Source organism: Neomonachus schauinslandi, chromosome 3 (genome assembly GCF_002201575.2).
Source record: "Neomonachus schauinslandi chromosome 3, ASM220157v2, whole genome shotgun sequence".
NCBI classification, from domain to species: domain Eukaryota; kingdom Metazoa; phylum Chordata; class Mammalia; order Carnivora; family Phocidae; genus Neomonachus; species Neomonachus schauinslandi.
In genome coordinates this window covers 175,191,063-175,215,249 of record NC_058405.1, presented here as the reverse complement: position 1 = coordinate 175,215,249, position 24,187 = coordinate 175,191,063, and the positions used below count along the sequence as shown (strand labels likewise).

General features: G+C 56.0%; 1 protein-coding gene across 4 annotated transcripts; it reads right to left on the bottom strand.

The window, feature by feature from the left end:
* Positions 1-11,119: 11,119 nt before the first annotated feature.
* On the bottom strand, positions 11,120-23,867 carry SLC4A3 (solute carrier family 4 member 3). Of its 4 annotated transcripts, none has more exons than XM_044913428.1 (22): positions 23,812-23,867; positions 23,306-23,471; positions 22,416-22,696; positions 22,128-22,243; positions 21,496-21,722; positions 19,802-19,950; positions 19,443-19,623; positions 18,860-18,995; positions 18,439-18,622; positions 17,889-17,988; positions 17,247-17,431; positions 16,352-16,577; positions 15,949-16,167; positions 15,451-15,599; positions 15,065-15,259; positions 14,406-14,624; positions 13,979-14,068; positions 13,336-13,502; positions 12,611-12,864; positions 12,114-12,283; positions 11,750-11,923; positions 11,120-11,471 (listed from the first exon to the last, which is right to left on the bottom strand). In XM_044913428.1, exons 1-22 carry the CDS (start codon positions 23,860-23,862, stop codon positions 11,394-11,396), a joined length of 3,717 nt encoding a protein of 1,238 aa, XP_044769363.1. In that variant the 5' UTR covers positions 23,863-23,867; the 3' UTR covers positions 11,120-11,393. The 4 variants fall into 4 exon arrangements, with proteins under 4 accessions (XP_044769363.1, XP_021558649.1, XP_044769364.1 ...); XM_021702974.2 differs by having other exon boundaries at positions 21,496-21,695; XM_044913427.1 differs by having other exon boundaries at positions 11,153-11,471; positions 21,496-21,815; positions 22,137-22,243; positions 23,812-23,862.
* Positions 23,868-24,187: the final 320 nt, after the last annotated feature.

Sequence of the window (24,187 nt, the reverse complement as noted above, 5' to 3'; positions counted from 1 at the left end):
TGCAGAATTGGGGAGAGAGACACAGCAGCACATTATTACATAATATTTCCACCACACAGGTACAACAGGCATAAATAACTTCAAGGACACAGATAATAGTGAAAGTAATAAAATAATTAAGGAGGGACAAGTTTCAAGTATCTAATACCTTTGCTCTTAATGTAATGTATTTCATTGGGTTTACAAAATTTAGTTTTTCAAATTCAGCTCTTTATTCTGAGATCAATATCACAACTCGGATATTGACATTGACACAGCCAAGATACAGGACATCCTCATCGCAATAATGACCACTCACACTGTCCTTTTATAGCCACCTACTTCCCTCCGACCCATATCCCCTCCTTAGCCCAGAAAGCACCAACCTCTTCTCTAGTTCTATGATTTGTCACTTTAAGAATATTACATAAATAGGGGGCGCTTGGGTGGCTCAGTCGGTTAAGCGACTGCCTTCGGCTCAGGTCATGATCCCAGCGTCCTGGGATCGAGCCCCGCATCAGGCTCCCTGCTCCACGGGAAGCCTGCTTCTCCCTCTCCCACTCCCCCTCCTTGTGTTCCGTCTCTCTCTGTCAAATAAATAAATAAAATCTTAAAAAAAAAAAGCAATTATCAAAAATAAATAAATACATAAATAAAAAGTAAAAACAATTATCGGGGCGCCTGGGTGGCTCAGGCGGTTAAGTATCTGCCTTTGGCTCAGGTCATGATCTCAGGGTCCTGGGATCCAGCCCATGTCAGGCTCCCTGCTCAGCGGGGAGTCTGCTTCCCCCTCTCCCCCCTGCTCGTGCTGTCTCTCATTATTTGTCTCTCTCTCTCTCGCAAATAAATACATAAAACCTTAAAAAAAATACACAAAAAACAAAAAACCTTTCTGTATTAAAAAAATATATCTATCGGGGCGCCTGGGTGGCTCAGTTGGTTAAGCGACTGCCTTCGGCTCAGGTCATGATCCTGGAGTCCCGGGATCGAGTCCCGCATCGGGCTCGCTGCTCTGTGGGGAGCCTGCTTCTCCCTCTGCCTCTCTCTCTCTGTCTCTCATGAATAAATAAATAAATAAATCTTTAAAAAAAAAAAAAAAAAATTACATAAATAGGGGGCGCCTGGGTGGCTCAGTCGGTTAAGCGTCTGCCTTCGGCTCAGGTCATGATCGCAGGGTCCCGGGATCGAGTCCCGCATCGGGCTCCCTGCTCGGCGGGGAGTCTGCTTCTCCCTCTGACCCTCCTCCCTCTCATGCTCTCTGTCTCTCATTCTCTCTCTCTCAAATAAATAAATAAAATCTTTAAAAAAAAAAAGAATATTACATAAATAGAATCATGCAGCGTATAACCATTGGGGATTGGCTTTTTCACTCAACATTATTATCTAGAGATATAGACAGGTTGTTGTGTGTACCAAAAGTTCATTCTTTTCATTGCTGACTAGTACTCCCATTTGCTTAACCCTTCACTCATTGAAGGTCATCTGGGTTGGCTATTGCAAATAAAGCTGCTATAAACATTTGTGTACAAGTTTTTGTATGAACATAAGTCTTCATTTCTCTGAGACAAATGCCCAGGAGTGCAACTGCTGGATCATGTAGTACTTGCAGGCGTAGGTTTTTAAGAAATGGCCAAACTGTTTTCCAGGGTGGCTGTCCCATTTTACTTTCCCACCAGCAGTATATGAGTGATGCAATTTCTCCACATCTTCATTAGACTTAGGTGTTAAATACACTATTTTTTTTTTTATTTTAGCCATTCTGATAGGTGTGCAGTGATATCTCATTGCAGTTTTAATTTGCATTTCCCTGATAAAGCTAATAAGGTTGAACATCTTTCATGTGCTTATTTGCCATCTATATATCCTCTTCAGTGAAATGTTTCATGTGTTTTGCCTATTATTCAAACTGGATTATTTGTTTTTTGCTATTGTTTTAGAAATTCTTTATATATTCTAGATATCAGTCCTTTGTCAGATATATGGTTTGCAAATATCCTCTCCTACTCTGTAATTTACCTTTCTATCTTCTTGGGGTCTTTTTTTTTTTTTTTTAGAGATTTTATTTATTTACCAGAGAGAGAGAGCACAAGCAGGGTGAGTGGCAGGCAGAGGGAGAAGCAGGCTCCCCACTGAGCAAGGAGCCTGATGAGGGACTCGATTCCAGGACCCTGGGATCATGACCTGAGCTGAAGGCAGATGCTTAACCATCTGAGCCACCCAGGCGCCTCCATCACCATTTGTTGAAAAGTCTATCTTTCCTCCATTGAACTGCTTTTGCACTTCTTGTCAAAAATCAGTTGCACATATTTGTGTGGGTCTATATCTGAGGTCTCCATTCTTTCTGTTCCATTAATCTATGTGTCTATCCCTCCAACAATACCACACAGTCTTGATTACTCTAGCAATGTAATAAGTCTGGAAATCAGGTAGACTGATTCATCCCATTTTATTCTTCTTTTTCAAACTTGTTTTAGCTATTAGTTTTTACACCTTTCCATATAAATTTTAGAATAATCTTGTATATATCTACCAAAAAATCTTGCGTAGATTTTAGTAAAAATTGCATTAAAATTGTATGCTGTATATCAACTTAGGGACAGTTGACATCTTTGTGATGCTGAGTCTTCCAGTTCATGAACCTAGTATGTTCCTCCATTTATTTGACTTCTTTCTTAAGTGTGGTGGTTGGTTTCCAGATGTTTGTTAATTTTCCCTTTATTTTTCTTTTATTGATTTTCTAGTTTGATTCCACCATAGTCAGAGAACAAACTCTGATGGTTTCAATTTTTTTAAACGTGCTGCAATTTGTTTTACGGCCCAGGATATGGCCAGGATATGTTCCATGAGCACTTGAAAAGAGTATATATTCTAATGTTGTTGGGTCACCATTCTATAAATGTCAATCTGATCCTATTGGTCGATGGTGTTGTTGAGTTCTTCTACCTCCTTGCTGATTTTCTATCAACTGTCCTATCAATCGTTGAGAGGACTGTTGATGTCTCCAGCTATAATTATGATTTGTCTGTTTCTCCTTTCAGTTCAATCAACTTTTACTTTGCGTATTTCATAGCTCTATTGTTGGGAGTTTTCTTAGGGGTTGACTTTTTATCATTATATAATATTCTAATCTGTCTCCTACTGCCGGGCAATGGTTCTGACTCTCCACCAGGACTCCTCTGACACCACCCCCTTGGGGGTGGGAGAATGTGCCTCCTTACTAGTAAATGGAGGTGGAAGTGTAGGCCCCTGACTTGGCCTTCTGTGACACAACCCGAGCAGGGTGTTGAGGTCTCTCCAGGTTAGAAGTCTAGCCTCCCCACTTAGCCTTTGTTGGCATGAGTAGGGATAGGGCCACAGTTTTCTCTAGTGTTTGGCAGTTATTGTTGAGAAGATTTCTATCTTGCTATGTTGCTCCTCTCCTGGCCCAATATTGGCTAGAGAGAGCAGACTTTTGTGGGAGCTTTTTTGTATGTACCCATTGGCAATTTCTGGGCTTCCAGCTTCTTTATAGCTCCCTATTTGGGAAATATGAGGCAAGAAGAAATCCCAAGGAAATCACTGATATGTTCAGGTCTCAAGGTCCCTAGCTGGTCCGCCTTCTTCTCCCCTTTCAGAGTCTTCTTTTGTTTCTTTTATATATAATGACCAGGGGTTTTAGTTGTAGTTTGCAGGAAAGGTAGGGGAAAGTACAGCCACTGTAATTTATTTTTTAATAATGGCTGTGTTTAACAACCAGCTCACAAGTCCCTGAAATTTTAACAACGGAGTCTTGTAAACTGGCTTCAATACACCAGTGTCATGAGTCTCAGAGGAAATCAGAGCCCATCTCCCACCACAGAAGCCTGAAATGCCATCTCTTCTCATTCCAAGCCTTCCCCGCAGCGCGGACACAGGCATGTGAGGTCAGCTTGGAGAGTCAGTGGCAGCCACCCGGGACCGTGGGCCAAGCGCTGGCCATGCAGGGAAGTGGGGAAGCGGGGGATCCTTCCGGTGGGCAGTCCAGGAACAGCTCTGTGGCAGCAATATCAGGTAAGGCATCCACCATCAGGGGCTCAAACTGTGGCAACTCATGCTCAGCCGTGGCCACGGCATTCTCACCCAACTTTTTTTTAAGCTTATTTATTTATTTATTCATTTATTTTTAAGTAATCTCTACACCCAGCGTGGGGCTCGAACTCAAAACCTAGAGGAGTCACGTGCTCTTCGGACTGAGCCAGCCAGGTGCCCCTCACCCAACTTTTTCTATGGCATGTCCTTGACAGCGGCTGTGGCCAATATTGCATCTGAGTTGGGTTCTCCTACCTTCCCAGTGGCTCTATGAGTGGCTTTCGACAGCTGTTTCTGCTTAAATTGGCTGGAACTTGCTTCTTTGAGGTCCATACGAGCATTTTGATTGATGCACATTCACTGGCCCTGGGCTGCAAACACCCCTGGAAGACAAAAACCTCGGCCTCTCCCACGAACACCTCCTGCCCAGGGGAAATCACTTGAGGAATAACTTACACCCAAGAGAGCGGGGCTCTCTAGAAGGGCTTTCTGAGGGGGCGGCGAGGGGCCCAAGGCCACCCGGACCTCCCCCGCTTCGTTGCCAAACACCTTGGTCAGCGACTCTGACCCTGCACATGGTACTTACTTAGTGTCTCACTTAGTGTCTCCCTGCGACCTGAGCAATTTGGCATTGGGTGGGATAAACCAACTAGCCTGACCCTGGGAACGAGACAATCCTGATGACCCTGAAATCTTATTTCCCTTTCTCCAGTTCCACTCACCCTGCTCCCTCCGGCATCACTGAAGACTCACTCGCTGCTTAGAGGAGTTTTTTATTCCTTGAAGGTAGCTCTGGTGCACAGAAAAGACCATGCATAGCTCTACTTGGGTCTTGAAAATTAGTATTTGATTTATTGAAAATAGAGATTCAGAAATGCATTGCCCTTCCTTCAGCTTTTAAAATCAGCTTAGGAAGCTTATTATCCTATTTATAAGTCTAACAAACATTAACAATCACTCTGAGAGGGATTTTGATTAATGTTTGGTCCCATTTATACACTTAGTTAATTAAACCTCTTTAACATTTTAAGCAGCATTTATAAATTTAATATATTCCATTCCTCTTCAAGTACTTTATCTGACTGACAAGCCTTCCCAAGTACTAAAGTGACTCTCATAAGATTTAATAAATTAAGCATGCAAAAACAGTCAAGCTTATATTCTCTTAAATTGTCAAACTATATGTAAACTTAGAAAGGTTTCAACTTAGGGGCACCTGGGTGGCTCAGTCGGTTGGGCGTCCTGACTCTGGATTTTGGCTCAGGTCCTGATCTCGGGGTCCTGGGATGGAGCCTCCGTCGGGCTCCACACTCAGTGGGGAGTCTGCTTAAGATTTTCCCTTTCCCTCTTCCTCAGCTCCTCCCACCGCTTGCACTCTCTCTCTCTCCCCAAAATAAATAAATCTTTAAAAAATAAAATAAAATCACGTGTACATGAAGTATCCTTGCTGCAGGCTGAATGTTACTGTCCCCCAAAATTCATACATTGAAATCCTAGCCCCCAGTGTGAAGGTATTTAGGAGGTGGAGCCTTTGGGACATGATCAGGTCATGAGGGCAGAGTCCCTAGAAATGGGATTAGTGCCCTTCTAAGTGACCCCAGAGAGCTCTCCCACACCCTTTCTGCCCTATGAGGACACACTACGAGGACAGGCAGTTATCTAGGAACCAGGACCTGGGCTCTCACAGACGCCAAATCTGTAGCAACTTGATCTTGGACTTCTCGGCCTCCAGAACCGTAATACATTTCTGTTGTTTATAAGCCACCCGGTCTGTGGCATTCTGTTATAGCCGCCCAAACAGGCTAGGACAGTAACATGTGCACAAATTCCTTTCACTTGAAAATATTATAACCACAGTTTTCATTCCCTTAAACATTTCTGTTGCTGAATTTTGTATTTTCCCTGGACTACTAAAATGTCTATCTATAACAGAGATAATTTCCTTCTTTTAACTAAGGTTGTTCATCAATGAGAACTTTTGGGTAGATGCTGACTGGATCCTCACTGGTGACCCTATGGACCAGTCAAGCCCTATTTCCAGTCTTTAACTTCCTAACTTAAAGATGGGGACAGCCAAGGAGACCACCCCCTTAGAGACTGGTGACTGATTACTAGTTTTCAAACCAGAGTCCAGTCCGTAACCCCCATCCAGGGCCCACACCTGATTTTGCATTTATTTGACCCTTAAAGAATGTAACTATAAATTTTCCCATCCAACTCTAAAGAATCTTGTATTCTAGGAGTGCCTGGCTGGCTCAGTCAATGGAGCATACGACTCTTGATCTCAGGGTTGTAAGTTCGAGCCCCACGGTGGGTGTAGAGACTACTTAAAAAATAAAATCTTAAAAAAAAAAAAAAAAAGGAAAGAATCCTGCATTCTTTTCATATGCTTTTTATGCCTTGGGACTGCACAATCCTCATGGATATTAAACTTTCATCTAATTGCATTCCAGTTATCTCTCAGAGCTTTGTCTGATTATTCAGCTGTGACTCCCAAAGTCATTCTCCAAGATCATCATTCAGCCCAGCTCCTTACCCTACCTCACACCCTGTGCTCCCTGAGTTTGTAATTCCCCTAGGAATGGAAAAGCGGACTCCCCCAGGATCTACTTTCCTGGCAAGGCTAACGAAAATGCTCTTAAGCTTAGTAACTTTGCCCAGTGGTTGTCTGGGGGGTTACCATGGCCTACAGCCTCCTGCTTCCCACTCCTCCTGAGGCAGCCACCGCAGTAGTCAAGGTCTGTTGGAAGAACGGCTCCACAGAAGAGACACTGGAGCCAAATCCCTAATCTCCCAGAAGGATAAGGGGACATAACCCAAGTCATCACCTAATGCCTGAGCCGAGCTAGAACCCAGGACTCCCGACTCCCAGCCTCATGCTCTGGCCACGGAAACCCAATGCCCCCCAACAATAGCAAGGCCAGGAGAGCCAGGAAGGGCCTCACAGATCACAGCCCCCAACCAATCAGCCCAAACATTAAAATACACTACACACTGCCTTCCAGGTGCTTGGTAAACAGAACAGAAATAGGCATGGTCCTGCCCTTTCTAAAATAAATAAACATATCATGTATTCGTCTTTCCACGCTAAAGAGAAGCAATAATGAGAAATGACTTTCAGCTATAATGGGCCCGGGGGTGGTGAGGGCTGGGCCTCAGAGAGCAGAAGCTGGAGGAGAGAAAACGGAGCCTGAGGGCAGCCTCCAGGGGTCCTGGCATTGGTGCAAGCTCTTACAAAGAAGCCCTGTATCCGATGGGCCCTCCACAACCAGCAGGAAGAAGATGCTCGGGTCCCTCGGTCATTAGCATTTTGGAGAACCACAGGTGGAGCACGAAAGGGACGGCTAAGCTGGAACATGAAGCTTCCTGCTGACTCGAGCCCCAGGGCCATCTCTCCGGGGCTCCCCGTCCAGCCCCCATTTGGCTCCTACACCTGCTGGGGCCCCCGATGGCACTTTCCTACCCGCCACTGTCTGCTCATCAGCCTGGTATGCAGGATCCCCAACATCTCCCCCTCCAGCTGGCTCAGAGAGAAACCCACGATGCCTCTTTGGACCTTGAGGATATCATCATAAATGGACACCAAGAAAGTGACAACTATACATGAAACTAACAAACATGAGAACGAAAATATTGTCAGAATTTTTTTTAACAGTTCTCCTGGTGTCACCCTTGGCCTTCGCTGGATCCTAAATGGGGCAGAATCCTTGCCCTCTTGGCCCTTCTTTCTCTGTCACCTGCTCACCCGAAGCCCTCCATGCACCCTGTGACCAGGCACTGTTTGCTGTTGTTGGGAGGGGCACAAAAAAAGCTCAGGCTGGGTCTCTGCCCATTTTATGGCCCAGAGGGAAGACAGACAAACACGAGCCACAGAGGTGCAGTGGGAGAGGTGCCGTGGCCAGCACGCCACGGGAGCCTCAGTTCAAAGTCTCCTGGACATGCTCCTCAATGCCTTCTCCTCAACACTGTCGTCCAGCAGCTTCCAGACCTGCTCTCTCTCCAACTGGACCACCTCCTCTCTGTCCCACACCTCCCATGATCCTGGCAGCCCTGTCCCAAGAGCTCCCTGCCACTCCTCCAGGCCCCCCCCCAGATCCAAGCAGGACCCCCCACCCCCACCCCCGGAGAACATCTCAAAGGCTGTCTGCTTGGTCAGCACCTGACAAAGCATTGTTCAGTAAAAAGAAACATTTCTAACTAGATTAAAAATAATCCCAGCTGAGGTCTCAAGTATGAAATCTTCCTTCCAAAACATAAACCCTACAAATATTGGCGTTTGCTCCTTGCACAAGTGGGGAGCCACATGACCCATCAAGTCCTCTCTCTCAGACAGTTATATAATTCATTTATCTGGAAACCAAACGCCTCACTTTGGGTTTCCCGTTTGCCACACCAGATTCAATCCACCGTTCAGTGCTTACCCAGAACCTGCTTTATTGTTTTCAGCAATAGCTTCGTCATTCGCTGTACGGGGAGCGCTCAGCACAAGGGTCCTTGAGTTCTGCTTTGCCTTTCCATTGCTACTCAGAATCCCCTTTAGAAGCTCTAAGTGTCAACAGGCATGATCATTATTTGAGTCACCTGATACAAGAAGAGAGGTCACACAGGCTGCCAAATGGGACACATTATTGCCAGGTTCTATGCCCTGAAGGAGGGGCTCAGGGCAGTTCAAGCAGATGGTCTCTGAGCCCTGACAGCCAGAAGCTTTCACAAGGGCATAGACATCATGAGTGAGCTGAATCCTCAGCACGGAACGAGGACATGCCAGCCACCCTCTCTGCTCAAAGAATGAGCAGAGAAAATAAAAGAATGAGTTAGCACTTCGCTGGACCTGACGTGGGCTTGAACTTGTCCGAGAATGAAAGCTTTGGGCAGCTACCCAGGATGTGACCATAATCCCACGCAGAAAGCTGCGAGGGAAGGGTAACAGGGCAATGGGCCCACAGCTCTCCTTATTAGAAGGGTCCTGTCCCACCTTGCACGTGCCCACTCACCAAGCTGCTTCCAGTCCAAAGCAGGCAGCAGTGGGGCCTATCATTCAAAATACCTCTAACCCCATCAGAGTCCCCCAGAGCTGTGCCACCAGATGGGGCCAGATGGGGCTCCCCTTTGTGGTTCCCTCTCCTTCCCCTGGAAGGAGACATCCTCAGTCAAGCTACCCAATGCCCCCAGAGGATGAGGTTAGAGGGTCAGTAAAGAGAAAGTCAGAGGAAACACAGAGGCTGTGAAGGATTGAGGACCAACTCAAATGTCCCCCAATGAAATGAACCCTAATCATCCAGGCCCGAAGCCAAGCCAGCTGCCTTTCTATGGGTTTGCCACTGTTCCATCATCCCTTGTCTTTCTCTCTTCCACACCTAACCTGGCCACCACTGTCACTCCTTCCTCTGCCTCCCTCAAGGCCCCTTCCCTGGCAAACTTCCGGGTTGCTGCAACCTCCTCAGGCCTCTCAGAGCCTCCACAGGCTACTGTCCAGAGGCCTCGGTGCCTAGTTTTACTGAGAGCCACCCTGACATGCCAGCCAGAACCAAGACACATTCCTTTAGAAAAGCCCGCACCCTCTGGTTTCTCATTTTCTAGTTGAGGAACACCCCCAATTCTCAGCTACTTGCCAGAGATGACTAACACAATCTGTGTCCAATGAAGAGCCAAGCTTTCCTGGCCCAGGTCATCACTTCCCCTCAGGGGCTCAGGAAGGAGCGGGCTCTGTTCTGTGGGCTCCCGGCATCCCCCAGACCAAATGGGGAAACCCGTCCCCCACCAAGGCTACCTGATCAGGGCTCGGGAAAGAAACAGAGTCCTGTGTACAAAGCCTCTCAGCCAAGGCCATCCGAGTGCGTGGCCCCTGCCATCTCGTTTATCATCTGCTCTGCACTGGTCTGTGTTCTAGGTTTTTGCGTTTAACCTTGACTTTGCTCCTGGCACAGTTCCTCTGAAATTCCACCTGGACTTGGCCAATGTAAAGGAAAAGGGATTTTGTCTTCACATAGGCCCAGGGAGCCAGTCAAAGGCCAGATGAAGTTAGAGGCCATCGTGTTGCCAGAGAGACCAAAGGGGCCGACAGGAATGAAATGCTCACACCTGAATGACAATCTGGGACATCTAGAAAGGCGTATCTCTTCCCTATGAACACAACAAACAGCCTCGCAGGGGTCTGTCCCCTCTCTGCTGACCAGCTTCAGGGCACTAGCTGTTGGCCTGAACACCGGGGAAGAAACTGGGAAATGGCTAAGAAGCAGGGCCAGCTAAAGTGGGGCTGAGGGATCCCGGCTCTGGATGCTCAGAGCCACCCGGGGCTGTGCAACTCCGCGGAACCTCTCTGTAACCACCCCCCACGCCGTGTCTCCCAGGGAGGTACGGAAGTTGCTTGAACGGGGTCTCTGACCAAGGGATCCAGTGGGTCCACCAGATGGCAGTGCTACTCCTGCCCGGAGGGGACAGAGCCTGCAGTGTGCGAGAGTGGCCACCAGAGGGCAACACAGGGACAACCGGCTTCACTTCGCCACTGGTTGCCTAGCAACTGTGACGCCGTTGGCTCCCAGTTTGCACCCTCTTCAAGGCCTCCCAGGTTATTTCTGGCAGAACAGACTGTTGCACAGGGAGTGGCCTCAGGAATCCCCAAACTGCCACTCTTAAACCGTGAGAATCTAAAATGGTCCAGGGACCCCAAATCCAGCGCCACCCCGGCGTCTAGGGGACTGGGCTACTGTACCCTGCTCCTCAGAATGCCAGGGATCAAGAAAACGTTTTCCATTTCCTTCTATAGCCCCACAGCCACTGGGGACACTCTGATTTCTCTAATAGCTAAAGCGAAGCCACCTCGTCCCTCACCCCTCCCCCACAATCTCCCTTCCAAGCAGAGGCTAGATTAGCAGTATGTGACCTTGAGCCAGACCTTGAGGCTCCTGCTCCCCAGCTGTACTTGCGAGGGCTCCAGGGGGTGATGATAACGTCCAGCTCTGACCTTCTGCGGTCTTGATTCTCTCCCTTTCCCCCAAGAATTCTGTCCTTGCCTTAAACCTCTCCCTGGTTTTGATGGCCCTGAAAACAGAATTCTTCCAATTCCAGTTGGATAAGCATGACCGGACAGACCAGGGGTGGAACCAAGAAAGTGAGGCAGACACAAGACAAGGAGTGTGGTTATAATGAGCTCAAAGCCTGTGCCGGTCTGGTCTGTGAAAGGGCCTGGGTGAGCCCAGGTCAGTGCCCGGGGCAGAGTCAGCGGGCCGCTCTGGCCGTGGCGCGAGTGGCTCCAGGCACGGCTCTGGGTTGGGAGGCGCCCACTGGCCCCGGGGCTGGGCTCTGCCTGGGGCCCAGGTGTGGATCACTAAGGTGTCAGGGTCTCTGAGGGGCACCACGGTAGAGGGTCACACAGGCATGTGCAGCTCGTTGTACTCATCCTGGCCGTCCTCGTCAAAGTTAGGCTCAGCATCTTCCGAGTCCAGCTGCAGAAAGGAGAAGGTCGGGAGGGGCGGGGCGGGGCGGGGAGGGGCGGGGAGGGGCGGGGAGGGGGGCACTTGACCAACAGTTCCCCCCAGCAACTCCTCCGGCCCCGCAGCCCAGACCTTCTCAGGCCTCGCTGTCTGCAGGGACCATCAGGGCCTGCGGCCCGAAGCCCTTCCCTCCAGCCAAACTAGCAGGGGGCACAGCAGAGACTGCAACCCAGGCCTCCCTGATTCCAGGGCCCCTCCGGCCGAACATGGCCCCGAGCAGCATCCCTTACCGCCTGCAGCTCCCTGTCCTGGAAGAGCCGGGGCAGAAGGCAGCGCCTCAGAGGCACCGTGAGCAGCAACAGGAAGGGAAACGCGAGTGAGGCCGCTGTGGACTTGACCACCCAGAGCAGGGCGATGCAGCTCAGCTGGATGCAGGTGAACAGGTGCATCCGCCACGTCTTCACCTGGGGAGTGGGCCTCAAGTCTCACGGCACAGCGCCCGGCCTGCTCTACCCCCCCCAACATCTTCGGGGCAGAGCTCCCCGGGCCCCCAGACTTCCCCTCCACAGTCACTCTGTCCATCTCCCATCCCGGCATCCCTCGCACCCCTTCCCGATCACCCCATCTCCCCACCGCCATGCTGCCCGGCCCTACCTTGGTCACATAGGGCTGCTCGGGATGGTGTTTTGCCGGCATGAGGATAAGCAACAGACGCTGGGACAGCTGGATACCCGACAGTGACGTGACCCCCATGTACAGGAAAATCCCAAAGAGCACGGCCAACGGGATCCGGCGCAGCACCGCCCCCATGACGATGGACAGGCCTGGAGGAGGTGACACGGACCTACCTGACCCCTCGGACAGCCCCCATGAGGATGGATGGGCCTGGTGGAGAGGGGACCAGCTGGGCCTCATCACTACACGCGAGAGGAGAAGGAGCCGGACGGAGGACCCGGAAAGGGCTCAGGGTAAAAAGGCTCAGAGTGTCTCAAGGCAGGCTAGGGTGAGAGCGGGTGCTAGACATGATGCATCTGGTGACCCAGACGGGACCTGAGGCAAGCCTGGGATAGAGCGCGGACTAAAGGCCACAGGGCCCAAGGAGGCAGGTCTGTGGAGCGGGGGCTGGGGCCTTGCAAGGTGGGTGCTCTCACCCACGAGGCTGGCGATGAGCACTCCAGTGACCCGCTGCTCCCGCACCTCCTGGATCTGGGGCTTGTCGCCGGGTGCGATGGCAGTGCGCATAACCGTCAGGGCATTCACGTGAGTGACCGAGCGGACAGTGGCGGCCGTGAGCCAGGGCAACCCAAACAGCCCGCAGAGCCCACCCAGGGAGCCAATCAGCAGCAGGTCCAGGTGGAAGCCGGAGCCCTTGAGCAGCCTCCGGGCCTTCTGGCTGACGATGAGCCTGCAGGACAGGAAGCAGGGCTGAGCGGCGGGGAGGGCAGGCGGGCCGCAGGGCCAGGCATGCGCAGTGGGGAAGGGCCAGCGCGGACTGAAGAGCCCTCCCCGGGATCTGCCAGCTTCCTCTGCCAAGTTCCCAAAGTGATGTTCTCACGTCAAAGTAAATTTGGGCTAAAACCTCATATTATGGATATTTAAGACGCCACAAAAGCCAGATGCCAGATCTCACCACGTTGTGGTTTAACCAAAATGAGACACATGTGAGCATCAGTGGGAGAGCATAGTGCCAGACTGTTGTGAGGACTGCCAAGTGCCACCCTGCACATGGTGGTGGGGACAGATGGATCTCCTGTCACAGCACCGGAGGGAAACTGTGCCCCAGGCCATGTGCTGCCCCCCCGCCCCCCCGCCACCAATCCCGCTGCCTTCCGCTCCTCCCCAGCCACCCCCACCCAGGGTCCCCCAGCCCTCTCACGCAGTGATTTGTGTCTCCATGAAGATCAGGATGAGGACCAGCAGGGCGGGGACAGCAGCTGCTACCATCATCCAGGGCGGGAAAGGACGGGCACTGCCCAGGGGCGGGATGAACCACGTGCGCTTATGGGGGGACGTCACCGAGAGCCCTGTGGGCACCGTCAGCTTCTGCATGGCAGGAAGGAAGACGGGGTTCAGGGACACAGCCTCCCCATGCTAAGAACCCCACATAGCAGCTGCTCCCAACAAGCTCTGTGTTCCCAGTACCAGGGCTCCAGGAAACCTGGACGTGAACAGCTTTGGGGGAAATTAGTTTTCCATCTTCCAGAGTCCCTCCAAGGATTTGGTAGAGGACAGAGAATGACATCCTTTCTCCCTGAGCCCCAGGCACACCTGTCATTTGGCCCCCAGCCCCGTATCTGCTCACACATAGCCTCAGAAGCCCTGGCTGGCCTCATCCGCTGAACCACTCAGCTGCCCCCAGCCCACCCACCCCAGCATGGTCCCAGCAGGTCACCACTCCACTAAAAAAGCTGAATTCTGCCCATGATCATAGCCACTGCAGCAACGGGAACGTGCTGTGGCCTCCCTCCCGAGACTCTGGGGTGAGAAGCCACCGTTGGAGGGAGGTGGGGCTTGTTCACCTGTGTGTAGGTGTCTGTAATCGAGTAATCCACTAGGACCATCACCAGAATGGAAATGGGGATGCCAAAATCCCCAATGATGCGGCGAGCCTTGAGGGGCCAGTGGGGGAAAGGAGCAAAAGAAGTGAGGGTCAGGAGACTAACATGGGGGATTTCTGGCTCCAGCTCTCTTGGGTCTGATTTTCTGAGCCAGAAATCCCCCAACCTGTCCCTCTAAATCCCATGGGTGCCGCCCAGCTCAAGAGGGCATTCCTGGCCTGATTAAACTTCTCTGAAGTTTCTGACCGGGAAGGGACTGCACAGATGTGCTTTAGGTCCATGGGTTGACCAGGAGAAGGGGAGAGTGCCCCCTCTGGAGGGGAGACTGGCCCTGACGGCAGGAACTCCGGGGAAACCCAGGGGGGCCCGCCTCTCCTCAGCCACGCACCTTGCCTCCCAGGAAGCGGCTGTTCCTGAACTTTCGCAGGAAGAAGGCAATGAGAAAGGTCCCAAGCATGAGGATGAGGGACAGCAGAGCCGTGTTGGGCTGGTTCCTCGGGCCAGGCAGCCCCTCGGTGGGGGGCACAGCACTCCCGTTCAGCTCCAGCCCAGCCTCCAATGCCCCCTCGGGGGGGTAGAATGGCAGCAATGGGTGCTCCGTGAACACCTGCGTGGGTTACAAGTTTGCCCTAGCAGTCACCTGGGCAGGTCACCCTGATATTACCACCCTGATTTCATACGGCTGTGAGGGGGAGTGCTGACCCCTCACACACCTGACCGGGCAACAGTATCACAGGACGACGAGATACATCACACACACACACACACACGCACACACGGAGCCCCACGGCACTGACCGTGCCCCAAACCATCACATACTGGTTGAATCCTGCTAGAGATCTAACCTGCACCCTCTGGGTAGGACTCCCTGCCTGGCAGCTCTGACCTAGCCCAGGGTGTCCTGACCCCCCACGCCCACACCCAGCGGAGCCCTCCTCCTCATCCCCTCTGCTCCCAATGCTCCCTGCCAACCCCTCCCATGCTCCCCTCCCCAGGGTGCTGCCCAGCCCCCACCCATGCCCCCCCAAGACCTCTCTGGACCTCCACCTTGTAGAGCTTGTGGAAGGTCTCGTAGATGAAAATAAGCGAGATGAGGAAAGCGAAGATCTCCTGGGTGAAAGGTGAGATATAGCGGACCAGGAAGCTGCCTTCAGCGGCCACCAGGGCAAGGACAAAGACCACCAGCCAGAGGCCAACCCACACCCGGCCGGTGAGGTACTCCAGGTCCTGGGCTCGGCAGAACTAGAGGCCAGGAGGGAGGCTGTGGTTACCCCCAGCGGTCTGCCCTGGACATCGGGCCCCATGGGATGGGCCGGGGTCGGGGCGGAGGGTGAGCTCTAAAGGGAGAGGAGGGGAGAGACTGCAGGGACCCATCACCTGGGCCGAGAGATGGGACATGAGATCCCTGGGGACGGGCAGGGGAGGGCTGTCACCTTAAAGAAGGCTTCTTCGAAGACCAGCAATGGCCCTGAGAAGCCAACCACAAGCAGCGGCTGGGCCCCCAGCAGGGAGAAGAGGACGCCGAGCACGGCGGTAGACACGATCAGCTCGGACACGCCCATCAGCCCCTCAGTCTTCTCTCCTGGTGCAGGCAAGGGTCAGTGGGAGGGCCCTGGCCTGGCTCCTTCCACCCGGCCCCTCCTCTTCATCTAGCCTACCTTGACCTGGGGACCCAACTAGAACAAAGCAGCCCCACAGAGCAATAGATAGGTCCCGCTCCCCAGCCCCAACCCTCCCACCTCCGTCACCACCAGCCCCACCGTCCCACCCTACCCCCTCCACCCCCCCAGCCACAGGCTCCCCCACCCTTTACACCCCCCCTGCCCCCTCTCACTTTATAGCCTCCCTGCAAAAGTGATGCCTGGGATCCCCTGACCACAGACCTTGCAGGTGCCCCTGGGTCCCCCACCCCGGCCTCCCTTCCCGCTCACCTAGCAGCCCCCCGAAGGTGATGGCAGGGCTGAGGGCGGCGAAGTAGATGAAGAGCACGGCTGCCACGCACTGGGAGTGCAGGGCGTCTCGCAGGTCACTGGGGTAGTGTGGGTACCGACGCTTCACATCTCGCACCAGCCCCCCAAACACCGAGCCAGTCCGCAGCAAGGGGTCATCTTCGGGGGTCGCCTCGGAGCCCCCCAGCTCCACCGACAGCTCTGGGGGAACAAGGAGCTGCTGGAGCACAGACCACCCCCTCCTGCTGGGGGGCCCTGGGCTCAATCCTTCCCATCAGGGACTGGAAGCTGGCATCCAGGAGTCAGGGAGTCAAGGACAGGCTGGCCTCACAACCTTAGGAGCTGCAGGGGGGGAAAGGGGAGTACGGGCCCCAAAGGGTCTGACCTTTCCCGGGGGCCACATAGCTTCCCTGGGTGGTCATCTCCACTTTAGTCTGTTCACGCTCCCGCCGCTTCCTCAGCAGCTCCCTCTGGAAGGTGGCCACGGAGCGCAGCAGGTCACGGCCCTCCACCTCAGATGGAGGGATCACGATGCTGCCATCCAAGAACTCACTGATGGCGCTCAGGAGGTCCTGCCGGTCGTCCGCCTGGTAGGCAGCCTCATGAAACAGCTATGGGCAGGAGAGGCAAGGGCTGAGCCACGCTGAGAGCCCCTGGAAGGGCTTCAGGGAGGAGGTGTTGGGCCATCACCAAGCCAGAGGCAGGATGGGTGTTTGGCCACATATACAGGTCCGGTCCAATCGTCAAAATATTCACTTATGTCCTTGCTGGCCAGCAATCGGCCACAGCCCTGAACCTCCGAGTGCCTTCTATTCCCTAGGAGCTTCCAGACTTTTCCACAATGCAACAACTAAAGGGGCAACGCCGGGCATAGCAAGGGGCCCTAGAACCATCCTGACCAGAGAGTTCTCACCTGCTACAGTTCGGTCAATTAGCATTTCCAACATCACGCCTGGCTAGAGGACCTTCCTGTCCTAGCCAAGGAGAGGCCACAGCAAAAACCAGCATATCCAGGCCTCCCTTTCCAGTCTCATGCCACATCCAAGACTTGGGGGTCTGGGCTTTTACTCCCCCTTCAACCACCTCCCCTTCCCACAGCTCCAGCCCAGGGCTCCCTTTTCTCCCTCTACCATCGCTCCAGAGCACTGCCTCCACCCAGAAGGGCCTCTTGCGCCCCTGCATCCAGGGCCACCAATGTAGGCAGTGAGCAACAGGGAAAAAGGAGGGCCCTGGCGGGGGGGGGGGGGGGACAGGCCTAGAGCACCCAGCCCAGGACCCACCTTGTCAGACATGAGGGTGGCAATGGAGCGCCCAAGCTCATGATAGTCAGTGCTGGTGTGGCTGGGACCCAGCATCACAAAGAGGAAGCGAACGGGCACAGGGACCTCGAGCACAGACTCCAAGAGCACGGCGTCGTTCAGGCGCACAAAAGCTGCTGCAGGCTGCTCCAGGAAAGGCACACAGCCTGGGGGAAGAGCAAGGCACAGGGCACTGGGCAAAGAGGAGCCGTCCAGGCTGGCCCTGGAGAAAACACCTGGGGCCATCATGTACAGTTGAGCAGGTTGCGTGCTGCACAAAGAAACCCCCGATCTAAAGAAACCCTATTCGTTTATATATTTGTATATTTATTATAATTTACCAATAGATGAAAAGTTAACAGTCTCCGAGAAGGAGTGCTTCTCTTTAATTCTCACAAAAGTGCTCTATGGACTAGCGGCAGTCCAAGACAGCGGAAAACTGGACGGGAAGCAGTAAGAGGGCTGAGAAAGAGCGAGCTGGGGGCAAGACAGGCTGTCAGGCAAGGCAGGGATGCGTTGGGGACCTGGTCTGGCCGGGGTTGGAAGAAGGAGCCTGCGGGCCGGAGCTCAGGACAAGCAGAGCACAGAGGAAGCACACACACCCAGGACCCCCTGCCTCCTCACCCACGAGCACAACAGTAGCCTCAGCATCTTCGGGGATCTTCTCCAGCAGCTTCAGACTCTTTCCCCGGTGACTGTCTCCCCCAGGCATGTGGAGAGGCTTCTGAGGACGCAGAACTGGAATAGGGCTGGGACCCTGACCGGAGGCCGTGGCAGGCCCTCCCCTCCCTTGTTCCAGGCCTGGACTCTGCCCTCCAACCCCTGGACCTGGGCCCTGTTTTCTCCCTCCCCAGCCAGGAAAGGGACTGTCAGTGATGCGCCCCACGTCGGGAGGAGACCGCTCCAGTTGTGGACCCCTCCTCCCAGCTGCCCGCTACCACCTCTGCCTTATCTGGTTGAAATGGGTCCCCTGGGTCTGCCACGTCAGCCCATTTAAACCTCCTGTTTCTTTAGGGCAGGGGCCCTCATGCGTATCTCTTACAGATCCCCCCCATGCCTCGTATAATGTCAGGCATCCAAACTTCCCGACCCGCTCAGGGAAGCCAGCGGTGGCCTCCAGCGAAACCAGAAGGCCCCTCAGTCCCCCAGCCCAGGTCCGAGCAAGGCGACTGACCTCCTTGGCATCAGGGTCATGAGGCCAGAGTGGGGCTGGCTCCCCCACGTCATCAGCCACAGTGGGCACTGCGCCGTCAGGACCGTGGCTGGGGGTGGGGTGATGATTCCCCAGGACCGAGTTCACACTGGAGCTGGATGGGTTTCGGGGAAAGAAGCCACTGTCCTTGTCATCATTGGGATGGCTATGAAACGGGCAGAGGGGACAAGGCAGGTTAGGAAAAGAGGCCTTTCGTGAGCTGAGAAACAGAGAGTAAGGAAGAACTTTCTAATGACTGCTGCTGTCTAAACATGAATGAATAATGAGTTCCCCGTCACTGGGGTTATTCAAGCAGAGGCTAGAAAGCCGCACAGAAGAGTCTGTGCTCCTGGAAGGGCACGGGCACTAGAAGGCCCCCCTCCCAGGCCCCCCACCCTGGCACCTGTGTTTCAGCAGGAGGGTGCGCAGGACACTGGCCCTGTCCTCCGGACGGATCTGGTCAGACACGATCATGGTCTCCACCACGAGATGGGCGATCCCCGGCAGAGTGGTCTGCTCCAGGTCCAGGAGGGCAGCTCCTGGGAGGTACAGTCAGGGGTAGGGTCCCATCAGAGAGGAAAAGCCACCCTAGCCGCCTTGCTCCCCAAGGGCAGGCGGACGTGCCAGGTGAGTCCAGCACCTGATGCACACGGGCAGATAGTCAGTGCCACTTGGCACAGACGAGCCAGACACAGGGATGTGCCGAGGGAACACGGAGCAAGGGCACGGCCCCTCCAAACCCAGGGAGGGGAGTCACTGGTTAGTGTACTGCATGGGGACAGGGGCCTACAGGGGCACAGCCCGGCCCCTCCGAGCTTACGGCTATGCAGGCGGTCGGACTCTACCTCTCCCAAGTGGCAGCCAGACCTCGCCTGGGCGCAGGCCCCCAGGGAGTAGTTCCCCAGGGCTGGACAGCTCCTGCCGGCCGAGCTCCCTGGTCAGTGAAGAGGGCCCGCACCCCAGGGCCAGGCCTGCAGGGCCCCTACCATGGGCGATGGTCCTCCTGAGCTCCAGAAGGCTGCGGAAGGAGAGCGAGGCCACGTGGGGCTTCCCCCAGCGCTCTGTCTCTTCCTCCACATCCTCCTCAAACTTGATCCAGCGTGCCGTCTCCCGCCAGTGGGGTTCCTGGCTACGGTCCAGTGTCAGCTCGTTCAGCTCCACAAACACCTGAGGCAGGTGCCAAGGGTGAGGATCTGGGGGCCGCCAGGTGGGATCGGCGGTCTTGGAGGCATGGCAACCAGGCAAGGCGGGGTGGGGGCGGGTGGGGGGATGGGGAGGTGGGAAAGGGAGGCTCTAGGGAGGAGAAGGGAGGGGAGGCTGCAGGCCCACCCCTCAGTTCCTGTACCTCATGAGGCCTCCGATCCAGCTTCTTCTTCTTTTTCTTCCTGCGCAGGATGGGGGCCAAGCCCCCAGGGCTGCCCCTCCCAGCCTGTGTCCGAGACGGCTTCTTCACAAGGTGCCGCCGCATCCCAGGGTTGTCCTCCAGCCGGTGACCTGCAGGCAAGGCAGGCTTGGTGGTCCTGGGGGTCCACCTCGGGGCCTCATGGTCAGAGCCAAGCCCTCCAGCCCCCTGCTCTGCCAGGGGCCACGTCCACACAACCCTATAAGCCAGCACAGCCATGTCACAAAGACACGAAGGCCCAGAGAGGGGAAAGGACTACCGCACAGTAACACAGGGGACCACTGGCCAAGCCACTGTAAGAAGGCAAACCCCACTCAGTCCACAGCCCCAGCTGCCTACCCTCCCCCACAGCCACCGCCTCTCACTCTGGAGCACCACGACCTACATGGAGTCACCAGGCCCTCAATCCTTTCCCTGTGCCCTCTCTCGGCTCCCAGGTCTCCCCCACAGATACACATCTGGCGGACTCAAGCAAAGCTCTAGCCCTTCCTCCCTGCTTGCCCCTTCCAGGCCAGCAGCTGCGGAAAGGCCAACAGCCTGGTTACTCACAAGCTGGCCCCCCTGCCATGGGGCTCAGCTGGCCCTGGGTGGGTTCCCACAGGTCACCGTCCTCAAGGTCCAGCACCAACATTTCTAAGTCCTCTGAGGCCAGCGAGTCTCGAGGGCTGGGGGCCGGGGCCATCCAAGGGCCCTGGCTCTCTGCGTTCCCAGGCCCAGGGCTGGGTGCCCTGTTGGGCTCTGTGACCTCCTCCAGCAGGCTCATCCTTCTCCCAGTGGCCAAGCCCTCAGCCTCTGCTCGGGACTCCCCAAAGCCCTGGCTCTCCTAAAAGGTGGGAGCCTGGACCAGCGGTCTTTGTTCAACCCGAGCCTCCTGACTCCCCACGGCCCCAGGCCGGCTCCCTGCTGTTTCCAGCCCCCACCCTGAGTCTGTAAACACGCCCTCCCCTGACCCCCCACCCCCACCCCACTGCTGCCATCGGATTGTTCCTGTCCCTGTCCTCGGGCCCTGGCAACTTTCCATGACGTACTGAGCCCAGAGCCCTCCCCACCAACCCCCGCCTACACACTGTGCTTCCAAGGGGGAGGGAGGGGGGGTCAGTGGTGCCCCCAGCCTGGGCACAGAGCCCTGTGGGTGATGACAGGTGGCACAGAAACCAGGGTGCTGATGAGATGGAAGGAATGTGCCGTGATCACAGCCAGGCCCCGCCAAAGGTGGTGCGACAAGTCGGGGGCCCCCGATGTAGGGAGAAGCAGGACCTGGAAGAGTGGCTCACCCTCAGGGGGCCGGCATGAAGAAGACAAAAAGAGTTTGCCCCGAGAAGAGAAGCCTTGGGGGAAGGGGGACATAATGTCTCCAAAGGTCACATGGGGAGGTTGCCTTATTCAGGGGGTGGTCAGAGGACAGAATCAAGACAGAAGGGCAGAGGTGTCACCAAGGGAAATCTCAGCTCTGGCAACCAGAGAGGTGGCTTGGTGAGGTAGTGAGCTCCCCATCCCTGGCCACATTCCAGCAGTCAGGGATACTGCAAAGGGGCCTAAGCGCTGGGTTGGGGAGAGCACAGAGCTTCTCCAAGGTTCCCCACAGGCGGAGCGCCCATGGGGGTGGGCCAGGGGGGCTGCCACAGGGTGTCACTCACTCTTCATGTCGTCCAGGTCCGCGGAGCCCAGCATCTGGGCCTCCGCCTCGTCAGTGGGCACCTGCTGCTCCGGGCCACCTGGGGTACCCAGGGCACTGCCTGGGCACAGCCGCTCCCGCAGGTCATAGCTGGCCGACGGGCTCCAGGGCCGGCTCTTCTCCCCAGCGACTCGGGAGACCCGGGCCCGGGGGCTTGAGGAGCTGAGGAGGCACCATGGCAGCCTTGGACTTGACAGGGAACCACGGTGGAGATGGGCCAGGTTAGGAGGTTCGTCTGCCCTCCCCCAGCTTGGGGTGGGGCCTGGAATAGTCCCCTGGGCGCTAGACACAGACTCCTTCTGGGCAGAGAAGGAAGCTCACCTCCACCTCCCTGCCCCTGTCTCACTGTCCCCCCCCCCCCCCACCCCACCCCCCCCCCCCCCCTTCCTTCTGCCTTTATCCCTGCCCTCCTTTCTGGTGACACCTGTCTCTCCTCCTTGTCCATCCTATGGACTGAGAGCGGATGCGCCCCTCCCCGCTTCCTCTGTTCCCTCTCCTCTCCTCCCCTCTTCTTCTCTGGGCTCAGAGCTGGGACAGTCCCCAGGGTCAGAAGGGAGCCTGGGGCCCGCTCTGGGCTGGGCTGGAGGCCAGTACCTGACTGACTGCTGGGGGCTCTTGTCAGGGCAAGGGCCCACAGAGGGCAGGGGCTTGCTGAAGGCAGCCCTCCCAGAGAGGCCAGGACTGTCATCCTCATCACTTCCAATGGAGAACTGTGGACAAACCGGAGTGCCCTGGGTCCCTGCACGGGCTCAGCCCCCCACCCGCCCCCCCCCCCCCCCCCCCCGACTCCCCCAGGCAGCCCTGGCGCCCTCGGCTGTGTCCTCTCCCCCCACCCGCACCCCTCCCTGAGGAGTCAGCCCTCCTTCAGGGACAGACCCCTACCTTTGCTTTCTGTGGGGACTCTGAGGGCGGGGGCTCCACAGGTTCTGCCTCGGATTCCCCTTCCTCTTCCTCCTCCTCTTCCTCCTCCTCCTCCTCCACTCCGGCTCCCCCCTCCTCCTGGATGGGAGGGGTCTCCTCCGAAGGGGGAGCCGAGGTTTTCTCCTTCTTCCTCTTCCTCCTGGTCTGCCGGGCAGAGGTGGGGGGCAGTCGCCGCAGCTTGTGGGGTGGAGGCAGGCGCGCCGAGAGCGGGTGGTGGGTGTGGTGGGATGTGTGCCGGTGAACTGGGGGTGCAGGAGAGCCGGTTGGGGGTCCCCACAGCAGAAGGGGGGCCCCTCACCGCCCTAGGGGCACACACCTTATTCTAGCTCAGGGCCTCAAACAAGGGCACCCTAGACCTTCCTCAAGAGCCAGGCTCCCCCCCAACACCTGTATCCGTGTCCTGCCATTGGTAAGGCCTGGTAGAGTGGGGGAACGGGAGTCAGGGAGAGGGCAGGTTGTGAAAGGGGGGCTGGGGGAAACGGAAGGACACAGTACAGCAAGGGGGGAAGGCGGAGTCAGAAGAGCTGAGGGAGGTGAGGAGGCAGAGAGAAGGGAGCAGGGCCGGAGGTATGGCAGAGCCTTGGGGAAAGTGAAGGTCACCGAGGGAGGCCTCAGGCCCATCTCCCTACGCCTCCCCCTGCGTCTGGGGCCCGGCTCCCCTGGAAGGTGGACAGGCGATGGGTGAGTGAGGCAGGATGACTTAACATGGCATGGTGGCCCAGCACAGCGTCCAGCACAGCGTCCAGCACAAGATGGCACTGGGTGACCAAGCCGGTGGAGAGCACGGTGATGGTGGCAATGAAGGTGATGGTGGTGAGGGCGGCCACACTAGGGGTCCCCAGGCTACCCACACTCAAAGTCCCGCTCGCTGTAGCTGCGGCTGGGCTTCTCAGGGTCCCAGGCCGGAAGCTTGCTGATGAGGTCCCCAAACCTGCTCACAGCCAAGGTCTTGCCCAAGTCATCGTCCTCCTCCTCCAGGTCTGGACTCAGAGGGGGCTCTTCCAAGGGCACCCGGACCTGCAGGCCCAGACAGCCTCTCCTAAGGACCCTTGACCCAAGAACGCCCCACATCCACCCCAACTCCAAACCCTGGCTGGGGGCGGGGAAGACCAGCGGGCTCCATCTTCAACGACCCCCTCTCCCTGCGCCCCAGCCTTGGGTCAGCCTCCCAGGAGCCCAGGGCTTGAGAGGAGAGGGGCAAGAGAACCGAAAAATACCAAAAGGCCCTCCCTTTCCCCCTCCTCTCCAGCCCAGCTCCATCTCTGGATGTGGGGATCCCAAGGTCGGCCGGAGGACTCCCCTCTCCTCCTTGGGGTCCCTCCCCTCCTCTTCTCCCACCCCCGCGCGCGGCAGTCACCTGGGGTAGGGGGGAGGCGCCCCCGGGCGGCGGGATCACTCCGTTGGCCATGGCCGGGGAGGCGGCTCGGGAGCCTCTCGCTCACTGAGGGACCCGTGACCGGGTTGAGAAGAAGGGGGCGCTGCGGGGGCCTAGCGGGAAGCCCTGGGGGAGGAGGGCGGGGTCAGGAGCCTCGCACGGCCGCCCTCTCCCCCTCGGCGAGCCCCATCGTCCGCCCGCCCAGGCCGAGGCCCCGCCACGCCCGCGACACCCCGGGGCCCCGGCCCTGGCCCGCCGCGCCCTGCCGCGCCCCGCCCTGCGGTACCTCGGGGCTCCGGAGCGTGCGGGGCCTGCGCCGGCCGCCGCGCCCCATCTCCCTCCCGCGCGCGCTCGGGGG

What these genes read in the sequence shown, in the direction of transcription:
- SLC4A3 (XM_044913427.1), bottom strand. Translation starts at nt 23,862, where the DNA reads ATGGCCAACGGAGTGATCCCGCCGCCCGGGGGCGCCTCCCCCCTACCC. An exon ending in TGGATCGGAGGCCTCATGAG is followed by an intron (nt 19,624 to 19,801) that starts GTACAGGAACTG and finishes CACCTGCCTCAG; the next exon opens with GTGTTTGTGGAGCTGAACGA. An exon ending in ATGACCCTGATGCCAAGGAG is followed by an intron (nt 17,989 to 18,438) that starts GTCAGTCGCCTT and finishes CTGCGTCCTCAG; the next exon opens with AAGCCTCTCCACATGCCTGG.